General features: G+C 45.0%; 1 protein-coding gene across 8 annotated transcripts in view; it reads right to left on the reverse strand.

Moving 5' to 3' along the window:
• Positions 1 to 18,996, reverse strand: part of TRPV3 (transient receptor potential cation channel subfamily V member 3) — a 36,444-nt gene that overhangs the window by 2,159 nt on the left and 15,289 nt on the right. For 2 of the 8 annotated variants that reach the window (XM_081890310.1, XM_081890311.1), the window contains exons 4-19: positions 17,586 to 17,618; positions 16,513 to 16,620; positions 15,751 to 15,837; positions 14,841 to 14,998; positions 13,744 to 13,920; positions 12,262 to 12,402; positions 11,228 to 11,508; positions 10,167 to 10,343; positions 8,797 to 8,955; positions 7,309 to 7,410; positions 5,666 to 5,739; positions 4,766 to 4,931; positions 3,261 to 3,327; positions 2,286 to 2,557; positions 1,672 to 1,784; positions 1,063 to 1,133 (exon numbers count right to left, since the gene is read on the reverse strand). In XM_081890310.1, coding sequence (XP_081746436.1) covers positions 1,063 to 1,133; positions 1,672 to 1,784; positions 2,286 to 2,557; positions 3,261 to 3,327; positions 4,766 to 4,931; positions 5,666 to 5,739; positions 7,309 to 7,410; positions 8,797 to 8,955; positions 10,167 to 10,343; positions 11,228 to 11,508; positions 12,262 to 12,402; positions 13,744 to 13,920; positions 14,841 to 14,998; positions 15,751 to 15,837; positions 16,513 to 16,620; positions 17,586 to 17,618 — 2,186 coding nt within the window. The remainder of the gene's footprint in view (positions 1 to 1,062; positions 1,134 to 1,671; positions 1,785 to 2,285; positions 2,558 to 3,260; positions 3,328 to 4,765; positions 4,932 to 5,665; positions 5,740 to 7,308; positions 7,411 to 8,796; positions 8,956 to 10,166; positions 10,344 to 11,227; positions 11,509 to 12,261; positions 12,403 to 13,743; positions 13,921 to 14,840; positions 14,999 to 15,750; positions 15,838 to 16,512; positions 16,621 to 17,585; positions 17,619 to 18,996) is intronic. The other 6 variants (XM_081890317.1, XM_081890314.1, XM_081890316.1 and 3 more) reach the window with 4 other exon arrangements.

Raw genomic sequence — 18,996 nt, forward strand, 5'->3', positions numbered from 1 at the left:
GTTGGCACTGTCTACACCAGAAGCAGTGCACTGGGTAGGGTGGAGCTTCTGTGCTAGCTTCCTGTCTGATAGGTTGCTGTTGCTTACCAATAGGGGATGGGCAAGGAGGCTGATGTCATGCAAACATACTAGTTAGGAGCACTGGATTTGCTGCACCAGAGCATTTGCACTATTTATTACTTATTTAAACAATTTATATACCATTTAACTACAATAGTCTCTAAGCAGTTTGCAAAAATACAACACAAGGAATATTAACTCAGTTAAAACTATAAAATCACTGAACATGCCTACCAGAATGAAAAAATCTTCAGTTGGCCCTGGGCGTTTAACAGGGAGTGGGCCTGTCTGACCTCAGCTGGAAGGAAGTTCTGTAAAATTGGCCCACAATCTGAAACCATGGCTCCTGGTGGATACAACCTGTGCATCCGGGCGCTGGGGGACAACTGTCCCCACCCCACCCCTCGAAGACCTACGTGATCAGGACACATATATACAGTATGTGATTGGGTGGCCTTTGAGGTATCCTGGACCCAATTTGTTAAAGGCCTTGTAACCTGGCCCAGTAGGACTGGAGCCAACCACCTGGCCTCTCCTAGTAAGCAACAGCAGCCCCACCCCACTTAGTGAACCACTACTAAGAAATAATAAACCTTTATTGTCACTATACCACCTGTGTGCAGTGAAATTAACTGCATGCCAGTGGTGGGTGGACCCAGAGGAAAAACTAGGTGGATCAACAAATGTGACTCTTTTCCTTGGATGGGAGGCTACACTCCAGTTGTGCAAATGTCAGAGGTTTAACACGTACGCCCATACATCTCTCCATCCCCCGTGCAGGCAAGTAAGACATTATCACACATCAAGAACACAAGACTCAGTGAGGAGTGTGGGCTGGGGAGAGCCCCAAGGGCCAGATGGAGAGATTTAGAGGGACACATTTCAGGCAGTCCCTGGTCCTGAGGTTCCTTCCCCTAGATTAGAGTGTGTGTGGACACACAGGACAAAAAGGCCACAAAGCTTTTAAAAAAAATTACCCCCAAAATTATAAATGAATCTTACCTGTTGGACCTGGGTCTTCATTGATGAATGCAACATGTGTTTTCCATTCAGTCCATTTGACTTCATTAATCCTAGTTAGAGAATTCACACATTAGAATGATTCATCTTTTACACCATGACAGAAACACTTCATGTTTTCAGATTTTTAATCAGGACACAGTATTCATTTAATCGATGCACACTTAATCAGTATATGAAAAAGTAATGTCATGTTTTGAGCAGGGGCAGCTAACCTGTGGCCCTCCATATGCTGCTAGACTACAACTTCCATCATCCCTAACCATTGGCGATGCTGACTGCTGGGAGTTGGAGTCCAGCAACATCTGAAGTGCCACAGATTGGCCACCACTGGTTCAGAGCATAGTTTCACTTTTGGAATTCAGTTTGTAGAGATGGACGTATTTGATTTTTCTCTATGGGACATCAGTGGAGGTAGAACATAGCCAACACAACTAGAAGCCTTGATACAGTGGCAGCACAGTTAAAAGAGCAGCTTGGAAACTATCAGATCCCTTAAACATGCTATGTAGAGCTTGTTCATTTCTCTCTCTAATAGGACACAGTTATCAAAACAGAGCAGCTTCATCCATTTCTGAACATCTGATTTACCTTAAACATAACCTGGTGTCATTCTCTGCCACTTTGCACCATTCTCCAAGCTGGAATTTTCTCCTCAGGAATTTTGGCAGGATCTTTTCTGTTTCCACAATAGTTCTTGCCCTCTGGTGGTAACAAGAAAAATGTTACCAGATAATGTAAAAACCAAAAAACCCAAAAACTTTTAAGAATGCTTATTGGTGGGTGGATTTCATACTTCTAGTCAAAAAGAATAAAGAAAAAGAGATCCCGCAAACAGAAGGTGTGCTCACTCTTGGTCTACAGCAGGTATGGGAACCCACATTAGGCCCAGCATGGGCCTGTTTTGGCCTGTTTTCTCCAAACAACGTCTGCATTCCCCACACCAGATATCATACATGACTGCAAAAAGGATTAGGAGCTTGAAGTGAACACTTGATTGTTCCTTTGCAAACAGAACCCACTAATTATCTAGTCGAGGACTGACAATGAGCCCCACTGAGATCACCCATGCTAAGGCGAGGGGACTAACTAGCTGTGCCGATCAGCTGATTGGCGCTGTCAGCTGACATTCTGTTTACAGGCAGGGTTCAGATTTTGGCTGGAAGGATATGTCCATCCCCCCCAGTGGTAATGGGAAAACCAACCTGAAGCCTCCAGATATGTTCGCTCTCCTTAGATATATCTTCCACCGTCTCCCCCATCAACGCGATCAACATGTTAAGGAGGAGAACGAAGGTCAAGATGACGAAGGAGATGCGGAGCAGCAGAAACAGAATGGGGTATTTTGCATCCTCGTGGATCTCCAGGTCACCGAGGCCTAAAGTGAGTTTGAAGAGTTCGATCTCGACATTCCCTAAAGTGCTGAAGTTACTGCACTTACTGTTTTCAGGGCAATCGTCTATCAAGGCAGCAAGGGCTGTGTTTAAGAGAGAAAGAGAGAAGGGCACCTTTAATATTATATTGTATATTTGTAGAATGACTTCTGTGTTCCTGTGCACTTTTCTGGAAGTTTACGAGGAATTCTTAACAGGGTCAAGAATGGTTGACAAGCTCCCCAAAGACTCCGCAATCCTTGCATTTATCTTATCCCATATTCAGAAGAAAACGTTGGGGGGAAGCTTCCACATTGCAGTCTATGGAGGTATGATGCTGCTCATCCACAGAAGTTTTGTTCACCATCCACACAATGTTGTCCCCACTAAAATCCCATCCCATAACCCCCCCCCCATTTAATTTGGATCTACCATTTCCACAGGGTGGTTTTGTTTTGTATTTGCTGCATTTTCTGCAGAATTGGTACATCTGGGTTCAATCGAGAAATAATATGGGGCAGAGTGCTAGGATGATTTTCTGAGGAAACGACACAAAACTTGGCCGCATGAACTGCCATGTGGAAGATCCAAATCATATACTGGTACAATTTGGATTGGTGTAAGAGGATGCAAGCTTACACATTTCACTGAATGCTTTGTTGGGCAGAGCAGGGCTGTGTTTACCTAGGCGGGTCGTGAGTCCTGCAGGCTTAGTCCAGCAAAGCTTAGATAGCTCACCATTCCAGCTATGCAAAATGTTTTTAAGATACTGCCACCCTCCTATAATAACCATCAAATTCTGCTTACCTACACCGAATCCGAGCAGAAATACAATGTACACCACTAGAAACTTTATCACGTCATGCAAGATGACCTATGAAAAGAAAAGAAAAAGAAAATGGCATGTTAATTAGAACCTCAAAACTCTCCATGTTACCGCTCTACCTCTTTCAGTAGTCCAAGTTATCCGCATCAGTGTGTTCAGTCTCTATGCATTTGGAAAGCTGACCCCAAAAGCACTTTTACTGGATGCTGATACATTGTGAAGACAAAACTGGCTCTCTCAATTTGTCTGCATTAAGATGTGCTTCAGGGATCCTTATGCTGAATCAGACCACTGCTGCATAAGAATGTAAGAAAAGCCTGCTGAATCAGGCCCATGGCATCCTATTCTCACAGTGGCCACTCAGAGAATGTCTGTGGGAAACCAGCAAGCAGGACCTGGGCACAAGAGCTCTCTCCCCTCCTTCCAATAGCAGGTAAAGGAGCCCCAGACAGTTAAGTCCAGTCAAAGGCAACTGGTGTTAGGCGCTCATCTCGCTTTTTTAAAAATTAATTAATTTATTATTTGTACCCCGCCCATCTGGCTGGGTTTCCCCAGCCACTCTGGGCGGCTTCCATAGAAACCAGAAAACACTAAAATATCATACATTAAAAACTTCCCTGAACAGGGCTGCCTTAAGATGTCTTCTGAATGTCAAGTAGTTGTTTATCGTTTTGACATCTGATGGGAGGGCGTTCCACAGGGCGGGCGCCACTACCGAAAAGGCCCTCTGCCTGGTTCCCTGTAGCTTTGCTTCTCGCAATGAGGGAACCGCCAGCAGGCCCTCGGCACTGGACCTCAGCGTCCGGGCAGAACGATGGGGGTGGAGACGCTCCTTCAGACGCTTCAGCCAAGGGGGCCAGTGTTTGTCCGCAGACAGCTTTCCAGGTCATGTGGCCTGCATGACTAAACCGCTTCTGGCACAACGGGACACCGTGATGATTGCCAGAGCCTACAGAAATGCCATGTACCTTCCCACTGCAGTGGTACCTATTTATCTGCTTGTGTTAGTATGCTTTCGAATTGCTAGGTTGGCAGGAGCTGGGACAGAGCAACGGGAGCTCACCTCATGGCACGGATTAAACCACCGACTTTCTGATCAGCAAGCCCAGTAGAGGCAGAGCATAGCCATCATCTATCTATATCTGTGTTATCAATTGTGGCTCTCCATGGTTTCAGGCAGGGAATCTTTCCCCATCCTGCCTGGAGATGCCAGGGATTGAACTCCTGCATTCAGAGCAGGAGCTGCTCTTGCACTTCCCTCAAAGACAGGCCCCTTTGTTTCAAAAGAAGGAAAAATGGGCATTAGAAGACCCAAGGTTATAGCCAAGTTGCTTATTACAAAAAGTAACAATAAGGACATGCAGCAGCTCATGCAGCAATGGAGCTGCCCTTCTGAAGAATGAGCACTTTTGAGACCAGGGTTCTGGAGATGGTGGACAGACATCCACAATCAAATACCAAATGGAACTTGGAAGTGCATACTTGCCTGCTGGATCATCACACTATAGATTCCCATAGACTGCAGACCCCGGGTGAAATACAGCATGTTGGCCCACCCTAAGGACATGGCCAAGACGAGGCACGCAAGGTGTTCTTTGTAGGAGAAGAAGTACAAGCAGACAGAGAAGACAACCAAGACTGCTTGTATAAAACTGTCAAGACACAATAGGAAAAAAAGTTGCATCTGTGAGGAAAACTGGACAATTAAGAATCAGGTAGAGACTTTATTGACATGGGTGTGTTACAACTACTAAGGATGGGGGCATTTGTCAATTTCAGTTTCTAATTTTCCATTCTAAAATTAATTCTCTGCATTTCTACATTGTGGTTATTATTTTGTAAAGTCCACATGGAAATCTATCTGCATTTTAGTGCAAATTTCCTGAAATAGACGCATTTTTGCATGCAACCCCCCCCCCCAATATAATGCGTATTTGTAAGTTTTTTTCTCCAACACATGCTTTTTTCTGCCCATTTTTCCCTAGTATTTGTATTTTTGCAAATGAACTGCATTGGGAAATCTGGAGGAGTGAGGATTTCAGAGAGTGGCTGTGCTTCAGTTTGCATATTGTGTCAGAAATCATGAATTAGGTAGGATGGCCTTTCAAGGCAAACAGAATCACATTTCTCTCCCATTCATAATTACAGCACAGCCTTTTAAGATGCTAGTATTAAGCATCTTAAAAGCCACCCTGGCATCAGGAACACATTTGACCTTAAATAGCATATACATTTATATGTCTAAATCACATCAAGAGCTGGCAGAGAGATTAGAAAAGAGCTAAGGGCAGAGTTAAAGAGAGGCATTGCCCATGAGCCACTTAGAGGAGAAAGACTGAATGTTATTTCAGAGCTGTAATCGTTTGCATTCTTATGCATGACTTACAATGCGAAATGGAACCAAGCGTCAGATAGGATTGATTGGAGATCTGAAGGCCTGAGCAGGAAGATAGCTACGCTCTGCAGGTAGAAATAGCCAGGAGTAGATTAACAAAACACACATACACACAAAGCAGTGACTAGGGATGGACCAATGCATCAGTTATAGGCATAAGGAGCAGCCAGGAGCAATGAGAGTTGTAGCCTAGCAACATCTGGAGGGCCACAGGTCTCTCCTCCCAAAGCCATTCATTTTACTTTTAGGATGTATCTATAAAACTGACACAAACACATCAGTTTACAAAGACAATGGTAGGGCCGGCCCTAGTTGCACTACAACCTAACAGATGAAGGCAAGAATTAGCACAGCCCTGTACATATATATATTCAGAAGTAATTCTCATTAAGTTCAGCAGGGTGTACTTCTGGGCAGGCAGCTAAGGATCACAGCCTGAATGGGGCAGCAATACTTTTTAAAGTGTTGGTCCTAAAGGAGGAAGTGTGCCCTTTGAGCTCTGCATAAGGCAGCAAAATGTCTTGGGTTGGAATGAATGAGAGAGCATTGACAGTTTCATAACAACTTATTTGGCCCAGATATTGAAGACACTACAGGACATAGAGCTCTTGTGGTACAAGAATATGTGGACTCTGACTATGGCAGAGAAAATAACTCACAAAATATGCAATTCTAAGGATAAAGAGGACCTGGAATATTTTAACACTGGATTTAATTTCTGAAGTGTCAGATCCAGATGTACAAAACTCATCCCCCAAATCACACAATTTGGCTAATGTGTGTTTTGCTGTGTGCGTGTGTGTGTGTGTGTGTGTGTGTATGTATATATATATATATATATTTGCTTTCGTAGATTTTCACGGGTACAGGAATGCAGGTTTTGGTGTCCTCGGGTGTCTTCCCGTGTAAAAGTTGGGGTGTCTAGGCGACGTTTCGACGAGGTCTCACTCGTCATCTTCAGGCTGGTGCTTTCGGCTTCTTGTTACTGGAACAGAGCAGGATCTCAGTGTTTGAGTTCCGGATGCTGCACCCCCCTGCAATCCCTACACAGATCTGGCTGACACAGGCCACAAAACCACAGCTCGCCCCTATACACGAAGCCAAGCCAGAGCACAACTAAGTGCAGTACAGCCATCTTCTCAGAAAAACTCTTCACAAAGTTCAAGAGGTCAAGACACAAAGACTTTAGCAACTAATCCACACCTAATGACCCACCTAAGTGGTACTCAGGATATCACTCAAGAAATCACTCAAGATATCCCTCAAGTAATTAAGGAACAAAAGAAGAAAAGGCACACTAGCCTGGGAACTTCCTCTCTGCCCAGAACATTGGAGGCTATACACCACACCCCCTCAACAGTATTTATAGGAACTCAAACACTGAGATCCTGCTCTGTTCCAGTAACAAGAAGCCGAAAGCACCAGCCTGAAGATGACGAGTGAGACCTCGTCGAAACGTCGCCTAGACACCCCAACTTTTACACGGGAAGACACCCGAGGACACCAAAACCTGCATATATATATATATATGGAAAATACAATCTCCGTACTGCTCCTATGTTTCATCATTTTGATTGATTTGTTTGTAGTTTTGATTTTACATTAAAAAGCAAACAACAACAATTGAATCTCACCTCTTTAATTGCTATAAATATGGCCCCCAGCATCACTGTCACTTGTCCTGTCAGCTGGAGCCAGCTGAGGTCATCAGTCAAACTCAGAGGATATGGTGGAGCCTGAAAACAAGACAGAGGCGAGAGAAAAATTCAGGATGATCCCAGGACGGGATCTATATCTAGTATTTAACACCCCAATTTTCAAACTAGTTTTCCAACAAGTTGCGGTGCATTTGATGTCATGAGGTTGTGATAGGGAAAGTGGTCATGGCGCCTTTTCAGACCAGGAAGTGTGGGCATCTGGGGAGGCTTCAGAGTGCTGGAGAAACACTTAATGGAAAGGAAAGCATACATGACTCCCGCTTACAATGATGAAGTAAACTCCACCTAATCCCCTTTATTTATGTTGTTGGCATCTGTCTGTCTCAAGAGACACTCACCTCTGGGAGTGAAGTCAAACTGCTGTGTTAGCAGCACCAAAGCGACCTTCCCAAGGCACAAGCCTGGGCAGTGTGTATGGAGGTCCTGGGCTGCCCACAGAATAAGACCCCACTCTCAGCTTCACTGATGTGGCCCAAAGGAAAGCGGAGCAAGACTTTGGGCACCAGCTTGGCTGCAGGAGTTGCTGGAAGGAGGCGTACACGGCGCCATCCAACCATCAGCCAGCAGGAGAGTTTCTCCTTCAGGTTTCAAAGATCTTGGAAGCCCACTGCACAGATCTCTCAGAGCAGAGCTTTTTGGCTGCCCCTGTTCTGCGGAACAGCATCCCCATCAAGATATGACGGGTGTCCACACCTGCACTTTCCAGAAACAACTGAGAACATTTTTGTTCCAATCTCAACACTGAATGGAAACTTATCTGCCATGGGTGGCTACAAGTTTTTAAATTCATGATCTGTTGGTTTTTTTAGCTGTTTTTGTTGTATTTTGTGTATCACCTTGGGACATCTGCACAAGGCAATTCATAAATAGCAACAACAGTAACCCTGCACACAACAATATAAATACAGTACAAGCTAAAGTGCCCTGTGAATGAGGTACAAATGCAAAAAAGCATTTTTTTGCAGAAGAAACCTTTCAGGGAATTGGAGGGCAGGTGCTGGCCCATAAAAAGTGTATAGCGCCGAGGTGTGAAATCTTCACTCAAAGCTTTCAGAACATTGGAAGGGTCTGGCTGCTACATTAGGCCAAAGGGGACCCAATCCAGTCCAGCATCCTGCTCTCACAGTGGCCAACCAGTTGCCCCAAAGCCCACATGAGCAACTCTCCCCACTTGTGATGCATTCAGAGGCATTTACTGCCTCCAGCAATGGAGGTGGAAGGTTGCCATTGTGGCTAGTAGCCATTGATACATAGCTTTCTGCTCTATGAATTTATCTAACCTTCTTTTAAAGCCATCCAAGTTGGGGACCATCACTGCAAATTTAACAGCTACGTATTTTACAAAGCAAAATGGGAGAAACAGTGGGGCACTATTATTTTTTGGAGGGGGGGGGAACACCTTACCATTTCTGCTTGAGGCCTGTAGTAGGAGATCAATGTCAGCAACACATTGTAGATGAAGTATAAACAGCAGGAGACAAAGAACACGTGTCTGGCAAACCTTTTCCACTTCATGCGCAACAGGGAATGCAGAGGTTCCAACGCCAACATTTCGTGGCGATTCTGCAGAAGACAAGAGAGGTCAGTCCCCCCCAGGGGGTCATCGTGACCAGATAGGGAATAAAATAATGAGCTCTTGGAAACAGACACAAGCAGTTAATCCCAGCAGAGCCTTGCCTGGAGCAGGAGAACTGAAAGTGTTCAATGGGTAGATTAATCAACTAATGCCTTAGTTGATTAACTAATGGGGAGCCTAGTTTATTATAGCTATTCCTTTCTTTTATATGTTGTTTTTCCTCCCTAGGAGCTCAAAGACGCCATACGTGTTTCCTGCTTCCCCATCATTTTGCGCTCACACCTGATTTGTGAGGCAGATTAAGCTGAAAGGCTGTGACTGGTCCAAGGTCAATCGGTGTGTTGGGTGAAGATTTGAAGCCAGGTGTCTGCAGGCCTTAAGGACTGGCTTAATTTTAAGAATGTGATATATGATGGTGGGTTAATGCTGTGGGCTGTATCCAGCTAAGGACCACTCAGAGCACTCCCATTAAAATTAAGCGACCTAAATTAGTCATGTCCGTCAATTCCAATGGGTCTACTCTGAGGATGGCTAATGCTGATGTGTTCTAGAAACAACCTATGTTGGTGAATGAATAGGAAAGGCTGATTTTTTTTTTATTTTTGTAGAACTTTTCCAGGCATATTAAAAGCAAGTGTGAGCTCTAGTTAGAAGTGTTTGGATGTGTGTGTGTGTGTGTGTGTGTGTGTGTGTGTGTGTGTGTATGAGAGAGAGAGAGAGAGAGAGAGAGAGAGAGAGAGAGAGAGAGAGAGAGAGAGAGATTTGTTTTAATTGTATTGTTCCATGTAATACCAAACACACACACACACACACACACCACTTTGCAAGAATCCAGCCAGCCAGTCAGCGGTGTCCATTCTGGGGTACTCCATTCCATCCACTATCCATTTTCTATCCTTGCCCCTGCCACAGTCACAGCCCTAGCAGATGCTCAGGATTCCATGGCAAATGGGCACATCCAGTTGTTGTTGGGCTAATTTGGAGTTTCTCTCTCCCTTGCAGGATTCCCACCCTCCAAAAAATGTTTTTCTGCAAAGCTTGGAGCTCCTCCCTGCCCCACGTCTGATGTTACCACCCTCTTTTGCATAGATGCTGCCGTTTGGGCTAAATATAGATAGACGCTTGGAAAATTGAACACACTGTTGGTATGTAGGATTCCTAAAGCAACACTTTTTTTTCAAAGGGAGCATGAACTTACCCCGATATTTGTATTGTAGACAATAATATCCAGCAAGGAGTTCTCCGAGGTGGTGTCCAGTTCTGTCAAGTCGTACAGGGAAGACTGTACGGGTCCATAAGCCCAGTCAGTAAATTTCCTGGAAAGGCTTCTGTTTGGCTTGTCTCTGATTTCTCTGCTGAGAATGTATTTCAGAATCTAATGGACCAAAATGGAGATATGTGAGCAAGTTAAAAGCCCCCCACTGACTAATAAAAAATAAATCATAATCAACCATTAGTCCAGATAGCTATGTGATACCTCCACATTCAGAGGCAGTCTACCATTTGCTGGGGAACAACTGATGGGACTAAGTTATGAGATCTGCCTCAGATCTAATCTTGCACACTGTGCTGTTACCGCATTCATTAAGTCTGGCAGTGGCTGCTAAGCTCCCACAGACATTGCATAACTCGCATATTGCTGTACCACCTCCCTCTGTTGTTGCAACCAAATGAAAACTAAACTTGGCTCTCTTCCTGTTGCTCCTACCCAGTGAAGTCCAAAATGGCTGCAGAATCTACAGCAGCCTGAGGGCCACATTGTGTTGCAGGCAACCTTCTGAGGGCCACATGCCAGTAGAAGGCAGGAACAAGAGGCAAAGCAATAGATGCGCTATATTCCAGTCATACAAGACACACACACACACACACATACCACAAAACTCCTTATCCTGTTTGCAAGCAAGCAAGAGACTTTATTGCAGTTTAGGGACATGTTCCAGTTAGGCAAAAGCATTCATGGAGGGCGTGGAGCAGTGCTGGTAATGGTGTGGCCTGGAAAGTGTTAAGAGGGCCAGACAGTGGGCCACATTTGGGCCCTGTGCCTGAGGTTCCTGACCACTGGATCTCCAGATGTTGCTGGACTACATTGTTCCTGACCACTGGCCATGCCTGCAGGGGCTAATGGAATCCAAAACCACCCAGAGGACCACAGGGTTTCCTGGTCTACCCAAAAAAATCCACATATTTCCAACATTTCATAATATGCCACCTGCCAGGGTCTCCTTCTTTTTCCTCCTTTGCTTCCCAAGTCAGGCTTACCTCCAGCTTCCCAGTTTTCGCAGCTAGCTGCAGAGGCGTCAAACCATCCTTATTCTTCATCGTCTCCAAATCCCGGTTTCTGCTTTTCAAGAGGATGGCGTCGTACATCTTCCTCACAAAGTCATTTTGTGTCTTAAAGTCTTCTGCGACTGTCACCAAGGCATGGAGTATATTGTTCCCCCTCGAATCTTGGGAAGCGATGTCCGTCTTGCTGTTGTTCATTAATAGCTCGACAATGTCTGGCTGGTTTGTGCAGGCAGCTAACGCCAGGGGTGTCTCTCCTGAGAAAATAATGCATTATTGTAGTTGTTTGTTGCTCTTTATATTTTTAATTTAATGGTATTAGGGATGTACAGTTTCAGAGGGGCAGTTCTCAGTTTCTCATTTTTCCAATGCTTCACATTTCCACACCAGATTGTGATTTATTCATTTTTTTTATAAAGTCATTGTGAGAATTTAGCAGCCTTTCGGTGCAAATTTCTCCTAATATACACACTTTTCTGTGTAGCCTTTTGCCTGACATACACATTTTTACAAGCAATTTCATGCAGAGTTTTTATGTTGTTTTTATTAATAAATTCATTTTAACACACACTTTCCCCTAAGATATATGAGCTTTTGCATACATTGTGTGGTTGGAAATCTGCATTGCAAAATTCAGAGAATTGCAAATTTCAAAGGATAGGTGTGCTTCAACTCACATATTGCTTCAAAAAGTGCTGGTGGGCTAGGTATGCAAGCTGAAGCAAATTTCTCCATCTGTATGTGGGGAAGAGGACATGGGGTCCTCCTGATGCAAACATCAACACATGTAGATACCAGACATACTAGTTTGCGTATCTTAGGAGAAATTTGCACTAAAGGTGTGGATGAATTTTCCCGAGGACTTTTCAAAATTTGCAATTATTTAGGAGAAATGTCGAGAAATGAACTAAAGATTGGGAAGCTGGTAAATTGAGAGAAAACAAAAACAGATTCATCCATCCCTGTTCCCATGGCATCATTGCATCAGCTGGCATCCTGCATTCGCTTACCAAAATAAAAACCTTCGTGCTTGTGTTTAGGATTGAAGAAGATGCCTTGTGCATGGGCGTTCACATCCGCTCCCTTCTCGATCAGGGTCTGAGTAATGTCATACTGCCGTCTCTCAATGGCAATGTTTAAAGCTGTCTGTCCTGCAGAACAAAGAAACACATGTACCTCAGGTAGTGCAATGGGCCAGGGTGTGTGGTTGCGAACCAGAAGGTGGTGGTTCAAGCCCACCCAGGGGTAGCTGTGGGCATTGCAAGAGCTTGGACTAGATCAGGGGTTGTCAACCTGATCCCTACCACCCACTAGTGGGCGTTTCAGGATTCTAGGTGGGCAGTAGGGGGTTCTGCGGCACAAGCTGAATCCTCCTTCCATTGAGCACTGCTGGGCGGTAAGGAAATTTTACCACCAAGATAGATGCATTAGTGGGTGGTAGGTATAAAAAGGTTGACTACCCCTGGACTAGGTATTCCTTTGGGCCCTCTTCCAACTTACACTTCTGTGAATCTCATTCTGCAGTTCCATAATTTGTCACCCTAGTGTCCTACCTACTGATATTTAGTCTTGTTTTTGCTAAAACGGCATTTGCATTTGCTTTGCAGATTGGAAACATATTTTTGAGTATTTATAAACCCGATCCATTCCCTCCTCCCATCACTTAACAGTATGCATTAGAACATAAGGATCCAGAAGTGTTGGCTGGTACACATCAGAAACCCAATCCAGCATCCTGTTTTCACAGTGTCCACCTAGATGCCTGTGGAGAGCCTGAAATTAGGGTGTCCCCACTTAGGGGATGTTTAGAGCTGATAAAGGTAAAGGGACCCCTGACTATTAGGTCCAGTCATGGCCAACTCTGGGGTTGCGGCATTCATCTCGTTTTATTGGCCAAGGGAGCCGGCATACAGTTTCTGGGTCATGTGGCTAGCATGACTAAGCCGCTTCTGGCGAACCAGAGCAGCGCACAGAAACACTGTTAACTTTCCCACCAGAGTGGTACCTATTTATCTACTTGCACTTTGATGTGCTTTTGAACTGCTAGGTTGGCAGGAGCAGGGACCGAGCAATGGGAGCTCACCCCATCACGGGGATTCAAACCGCCAACCTTCTGATCTGCAAGTCCTAGGCTCTGTGGTTTAACCCACAGCGCCACCCAGGTCCCGATTTAGAGCTGATATTCAGAGGCAATACTGTCTCCAATGGTGGAGGCAGGACATAGCCATCCTGGCTAGTAGCCATTGCTAGCCCTATCCTCCATGAACTTGTCCAATCCTCTTTTGCAGTTCCCCCAGGTTGGTGGCCATCACTGTCTCTTCCAGGAGCCAATTCTACGGTCTGCCCTGAATCTTCCAACATTCAGTTGCGTTGTATGTTATAGTCCAAAGTTATAGTGTGATGAGGGGAGCAAGTACGTCATAGGGGAATAAGTGCTATGATACTCATCACAATATTCTTTCAGGTTTGAACGCAAAGCACAAGTACTGTACCTCTGTAGGCCTCTTCTGTGTATGCAGCATTGATGAGCCTTTCTAAGATCAGGTTTTCTTCTGCAAATGAGAGAAGTATTTTCACAATTTCCTTTGTGTTCTCGTTGATGTTTAGCAAGGCTTTCATTAGGCAGGTCTTGCCTGTGTCAGAAGAGGTCATTTTTTTCATCAGATAGTCTGGCAAAATAATAATAATAATAAATAATAATAATAATAATAATAATAATAATAATAATAATAATAATTAAAACAAGTGCTTACATAAAATCCTAGCATTGGAGGGAGGCTATTGTAGGTTTCCTGCTCAGTTCAGGAAATCCAAAGAATTTCTTCGGTTTCAAGAGCCCTAGCAAGGGAAAGTGCACTGCTTCTCTAGGTAACTGGTTCTATTAATTAACTGCTCTTGCCATTAAGACATTTCCCCTAATGTATGAGCAAAATCTACCATCCTTTAAACTACCACCACTGGGTGGGGGTGCCCAGTTGGCAGTGACCCTTGACAGGGCCTTCCCAGTGGTGGCTTCCCATTTGTAGAATGCCCTTCCTAGTGAGGTGTGTCTGTCTCCTTCCTTATTATCTTTTAGGGAGAATCTAAAACAGAAGAACGAAAGGAGGATCAAGCCAATGGCCCACCTAGTCCAATATTCTGTTCTTACTGTGGCCACCTGGATGCCTGTGAGGAAACTCACAAGCAGGATTGGAGCATGAGGGCACTCTCCCCTCCTGTGGTTTTCCAGTAACTGGCATTCAGAAGCATTACTGCCTCTGACCATAGAAGCACTGCTTAACCATTGCGGCTAGTAGCCATTGGCAGCCTTTTCCATGAATTTGTCTAATCCACTTTTAGAGCCATTCAAGATGGTGGCCATCCCTGACACCAGCCATTCGATAGCCGAAACACACTATTCCTAGTAACCCAGAAATTATTAGCTGTGAGAGTACGTCTTGGTTTTTAGAAGCCTTTAACTGTTTTTAGAAGCTTGTTTTTCAAAACTGTTTTTAGACATTTTAATTGCATCTTATTATTGATATGTTTGGCACTCTGGGCTCCTTTGGGAAGAAGGGCTGGGTACAATTTTAATTTAATTTCTGAATACCTTGGACTGTCAGGTTTCTGCAGGCATGGGACCGATCCTTCACTTCGGCAAGGAGGTGCTGGAGTTCTTCTATATTGCCCTCTGACACTGCCCGAAACAGATACTTCTTCAACTTTTTCCGACGGTTGTTTTGCCGAGCGCTTTGAGATGAATTAGTGCTGGATTAAAAGCAGAAGAATGTTGGCATGGAAGCAGAGAAATGGTTGCAGCTCAGCCGGGAAGTTCAAATCTCTCTTCAGCTGCAAACTCTCTTATGGTAAGCCTGCCCTGTATTTGCAACATGAGATAATAATACTGGTCCACCTTGTAGCGCTAATAAGGTAATTTCTGCAAGATGCTCTAGACACTTGGATGCATGCTATGTTTGGGTAAAGGGCTTTGCTTGTAGCTTGGTAAGTTTAAAACCATTCCCTATTTGTCCAGCTATATGTATATAGTGTTAAGGACTTAGCTGAGCAAGCTTCAGCAAGAACCTGGGTTTAGGATGTGAACCAGGGTTAAGTGATAAGCCAGCATCAGACCTCATCTTGTTCCTGTTCTCTCTGAAGTTGTTTGCTATGCATGTTGTTTTTGATGAAGGTGGTGATTTTATTTCCATCTTGCCCTTCCAGAGTTGCCCAGGGCAGCAAACACCAATGTGGTAAAACAATACAATTAAAAGTAGATAAATATAAATACAAAGCACTTGAGAACAGTTAAAAGCATCTAAATGTGTTTAAGAACATCTACAAAATTTATTTGATTGGCAATCCTTCCTAAAGGCACATCCAAATTGATATCTAGCCTGGTGGCTTTGATTTTTAGACCACACCGGTGGGAAGGAGAGGAAGATCTCAGTAAATCTAACCCGTGTCAGCACTGAATCTATAGAAAATCCCTGTGCAGAAATGCATCACGTGTGTTCACTCACCAATAGCTGTCTGCATTTGGGGTATATTCAGTCATGTCATCTTGGAGGGACTGTGGGGAGTCCATATCTTCGCAATTTGCAGATGCACTGGAAGCAAAAAAAGAGGGTGTGGGAAGAAAAAAACATTAAGGCCAGAAGAATATCAGCTGCAATTACACAGGAAAATCTGGAAAGAAAAGCATCTAGAATGAATATAATTGGCGACTAAGACTTAATTTGCAGCCTTCAGACAAGGAGTGCCCTAACAAAAATGTTTATACTGGGCAAAACGGATGGCCATCCCTGCCTCCTGTGGCAGTAAGTCATGTGACTGACAGGTGGGCAATCCTGCCCACCTGCCGAAGTGGCACTTAGGATGGTGGAGTAAATGATAGGTGGGCCTGCTGCTGAGCCTCAGAGCAACAGCTCAAGCAAACCTCCCCACCCCTACCCCACCCTACCACTCTTCCCTAAGGGTGACAAGGCTGGGAAGCTGGCAACAAGGCTTTTTGCTTGTGATGCTTGTCGGGGGGCTGTGCTGCATTCGCCCTGACGAGCAGCATCGCGGAAGCCAGGCCGTGCCTTTTCCTGGCAATGTGAGGGAAGCAAGCACCTTATCTGGTACCAGTGGAGTAGCGTGGGTTATCAGCACCCGGGGCAAGGCAAGTAATTTGCACCCCCAAACCCGTGGATTTGCGCCCCCTAACCCTAACCCCCAGGTGTTGCGCCCGGTGTGGCCGGCCCCCCCTGCACCCCCATGCTACGCCACTGTCTGGTACATACCATGGGCGGATATTGGAATCCATCGGCTTTGAGAAGACGGGAGGTGACGTCCGGCTTGGTGTGACATTGGTGTCAAAGGCTTCAATCTCGAGAAAAAAGTGGGAACTGCTGAATACATTGGATCAAAGCTATTATTAGTAGGAGGGCAAAAACAGAGAGCGACAGGCCTAGCAGCCACCCCCCTGTCCATATGTGTTTCATTTCCCAGGAGGGCAATTTAAAAAAAAATTCTGCACGGGTGCATGATAGATATATGTGGGCCCTCCACACACGGGGACAGTCTACCTCTAATTATGAAATGCTGAGGACAACAACATGGGGAGGGCTGTTGGCTTTGTACCCTTCCTTGGTGAATTCCTGGAGGCATCTGATAGGCCACTGGTTGACCAATCAAACTGCTGCACTAGATGGACCTTTGGCCCTGCTTCACACCTTTCTCGAATGTTTTTTGCCCAGCTGGAAATGTGTCCTTGAATTCTGATAATGCCTCTTGCTTGTCTGGATGAAGGATAGAGTGTGGGGCATTTCTGTGTGGGTAGAAACTCATCCACTACATAAAGGTGAAAAATGCACCTGTTGCTCCACCAAGTTTTGTCTCTGGCTCCGCCCACCACAGGCAAGTGGCCCTCGGAAGGTTGGCTAGCAGGCAATGCGGCCCTTGGTCTTTAAAAGGGTTTCCCACCCTGAATTAGAGAGCTTGTTGCAAATTTAAGCATCCGCTTTTCAACCCTTTATGTTGTTACTTCCATCTAAATAAAAAATCAGGTAGGGCTATCAGGCAGAAGCCGAGGACCACCAAGCATACCAGGGCTGGCATTTTTAAGGGAGTGAAGTATTGTACAATACCTTCTAAATAGGGCTCCCCAATCCCAGCCCCAGTATTATACTATAAAATTACCTAACAGCACCACTGATTGAATCCGTGTTTGACCAAAATTAAAAATTAAAAAAAACCACATAGGTATCTTTCAGAGAAGCCAAAGGATTTGTGCATGTATGAGAGAATACAATAACTGAATAAACGCTAGCAATAATTGTTAAGCAGGTCATTTTGGAATGTGGGTCATACCTACCAGCCAAAGAGGGGGATGAGACCAGTGATCTGCCTGAGAGAGGGGGTGTTCCAAAAGAGGAGGGGGGAAAACAGAGTCAGGTTTTGAGTCTAGCCAGCAAAAGAGAAACAAGTTTGATTCCCCACCCACCCCCCACCACCCCCCAGAGCTAGCTGGCAAGAAGGAACACTGGGGACTAGAAACATGTGTGGCTGTGGAATGTGCCTGCTTGCAACACATCCACTTCACCTGCATATCTGCAAGAAGCAGGTTGTACAAACAGGCCACAAGCCCAGTGTTTTAGCTGTCATTAGAGGTTGAGGAAGTTTTTTAGGGTGGTTAAAGGTAAAGGGACCCCTGACCATTAGGTCCAGACTCTGGGGTTGCAGTGCTCATCTCGCTTTATTGGCCAAGGGAGCCGGCGTACAGCTTCCGGGTCATGTGGCCAGCATGACTAAGCCGCTTCTGGTGAACCAGAGCAGCGGACGGAAATGCCATTTACCTTCCCGCCGGAGCGGTACAGCAAGAGCCGGTGTGGTATAGTGGTTAGGGTGCTAGATTCAAATCCCCACTCAGCCAGGGAGCTCATTGAGTGGCTTTGGGGCAGTTCATTGACTCTTAGTTTAAACTGCATTGCAGGGTTGTTGTGAGGACAGAACAGGGGAAGGGGAAGAAGAAACAACCATCTTTTGCTCCTTGGAGGAAAGGCGGGGCAATAAATTAACACTGAAGGTTGTTTTAAAAATAAAATAAATAAATTTAACAGGGCGAGAAAGCACCTGCTTATCTTATGAGCCGAGGTAGCATATCTGATCTATGCTCATAATCTCCAGTCTAGCCTATCTCACAGGATTGTTGTGGGAATAAAAAGGAGGAGCACACAGCATCTGTGCTGCTTCGAGCGACTTAAAGGAAAGGTGGGATAGAAATGTACCGTATTTTTTGCTCTATAAGACTCACTTTTTCCCTCCTAAAAAGTAAGGGGAAATGTGTGTGCGTCTTATGGAGCAAATGCAGGCTGCGCAGCTATCCCAGAAGCCAGAACAGCAAGAGGGATTGCTGCTTTCACTGCGCAGTGATCCCTCTTGTTGTTCTGGCTTCTGAGATTCAGAATATTTTTTTTCTTGTTTTCCTCCTCCAAAAACTAGGTGTGGCTAGTGGTCTGGTGTGTCTTATAGAGCGAAAAATACGGTATATATTTAGGAGGGCTGTGCCCGCCCTACCTTCCTAAAAATAGCCCAAGATGGCTAACAACATCAGGAATAAATGCAAGAACAAAGATTAAACATTTGTAAAACGGTGAGATGAAATGCCATCTAGAAATGGAACAAATCCATCAGCCGTATAGCTCGTGGAGTAAGTCAACTGAGAACTGCCTCCAGGTCAAACTGGTGAAGCCCTTCCTCCCCTTTTGCGCTAAATCTAGTGCCTT

The sequence above is a fragment of the Podarcis melisellensis genome (assembly GCF_964234715.1).
Source record: "Podarcis melisellensis genome assembly, chromosome: 15".
Taxonomy (NCBI): Eukaryota; Metazoa; Chordata; class Lepidosauria; order Squamata; family Lacertidae; genus Podarcis; species Podarcis melisellensis.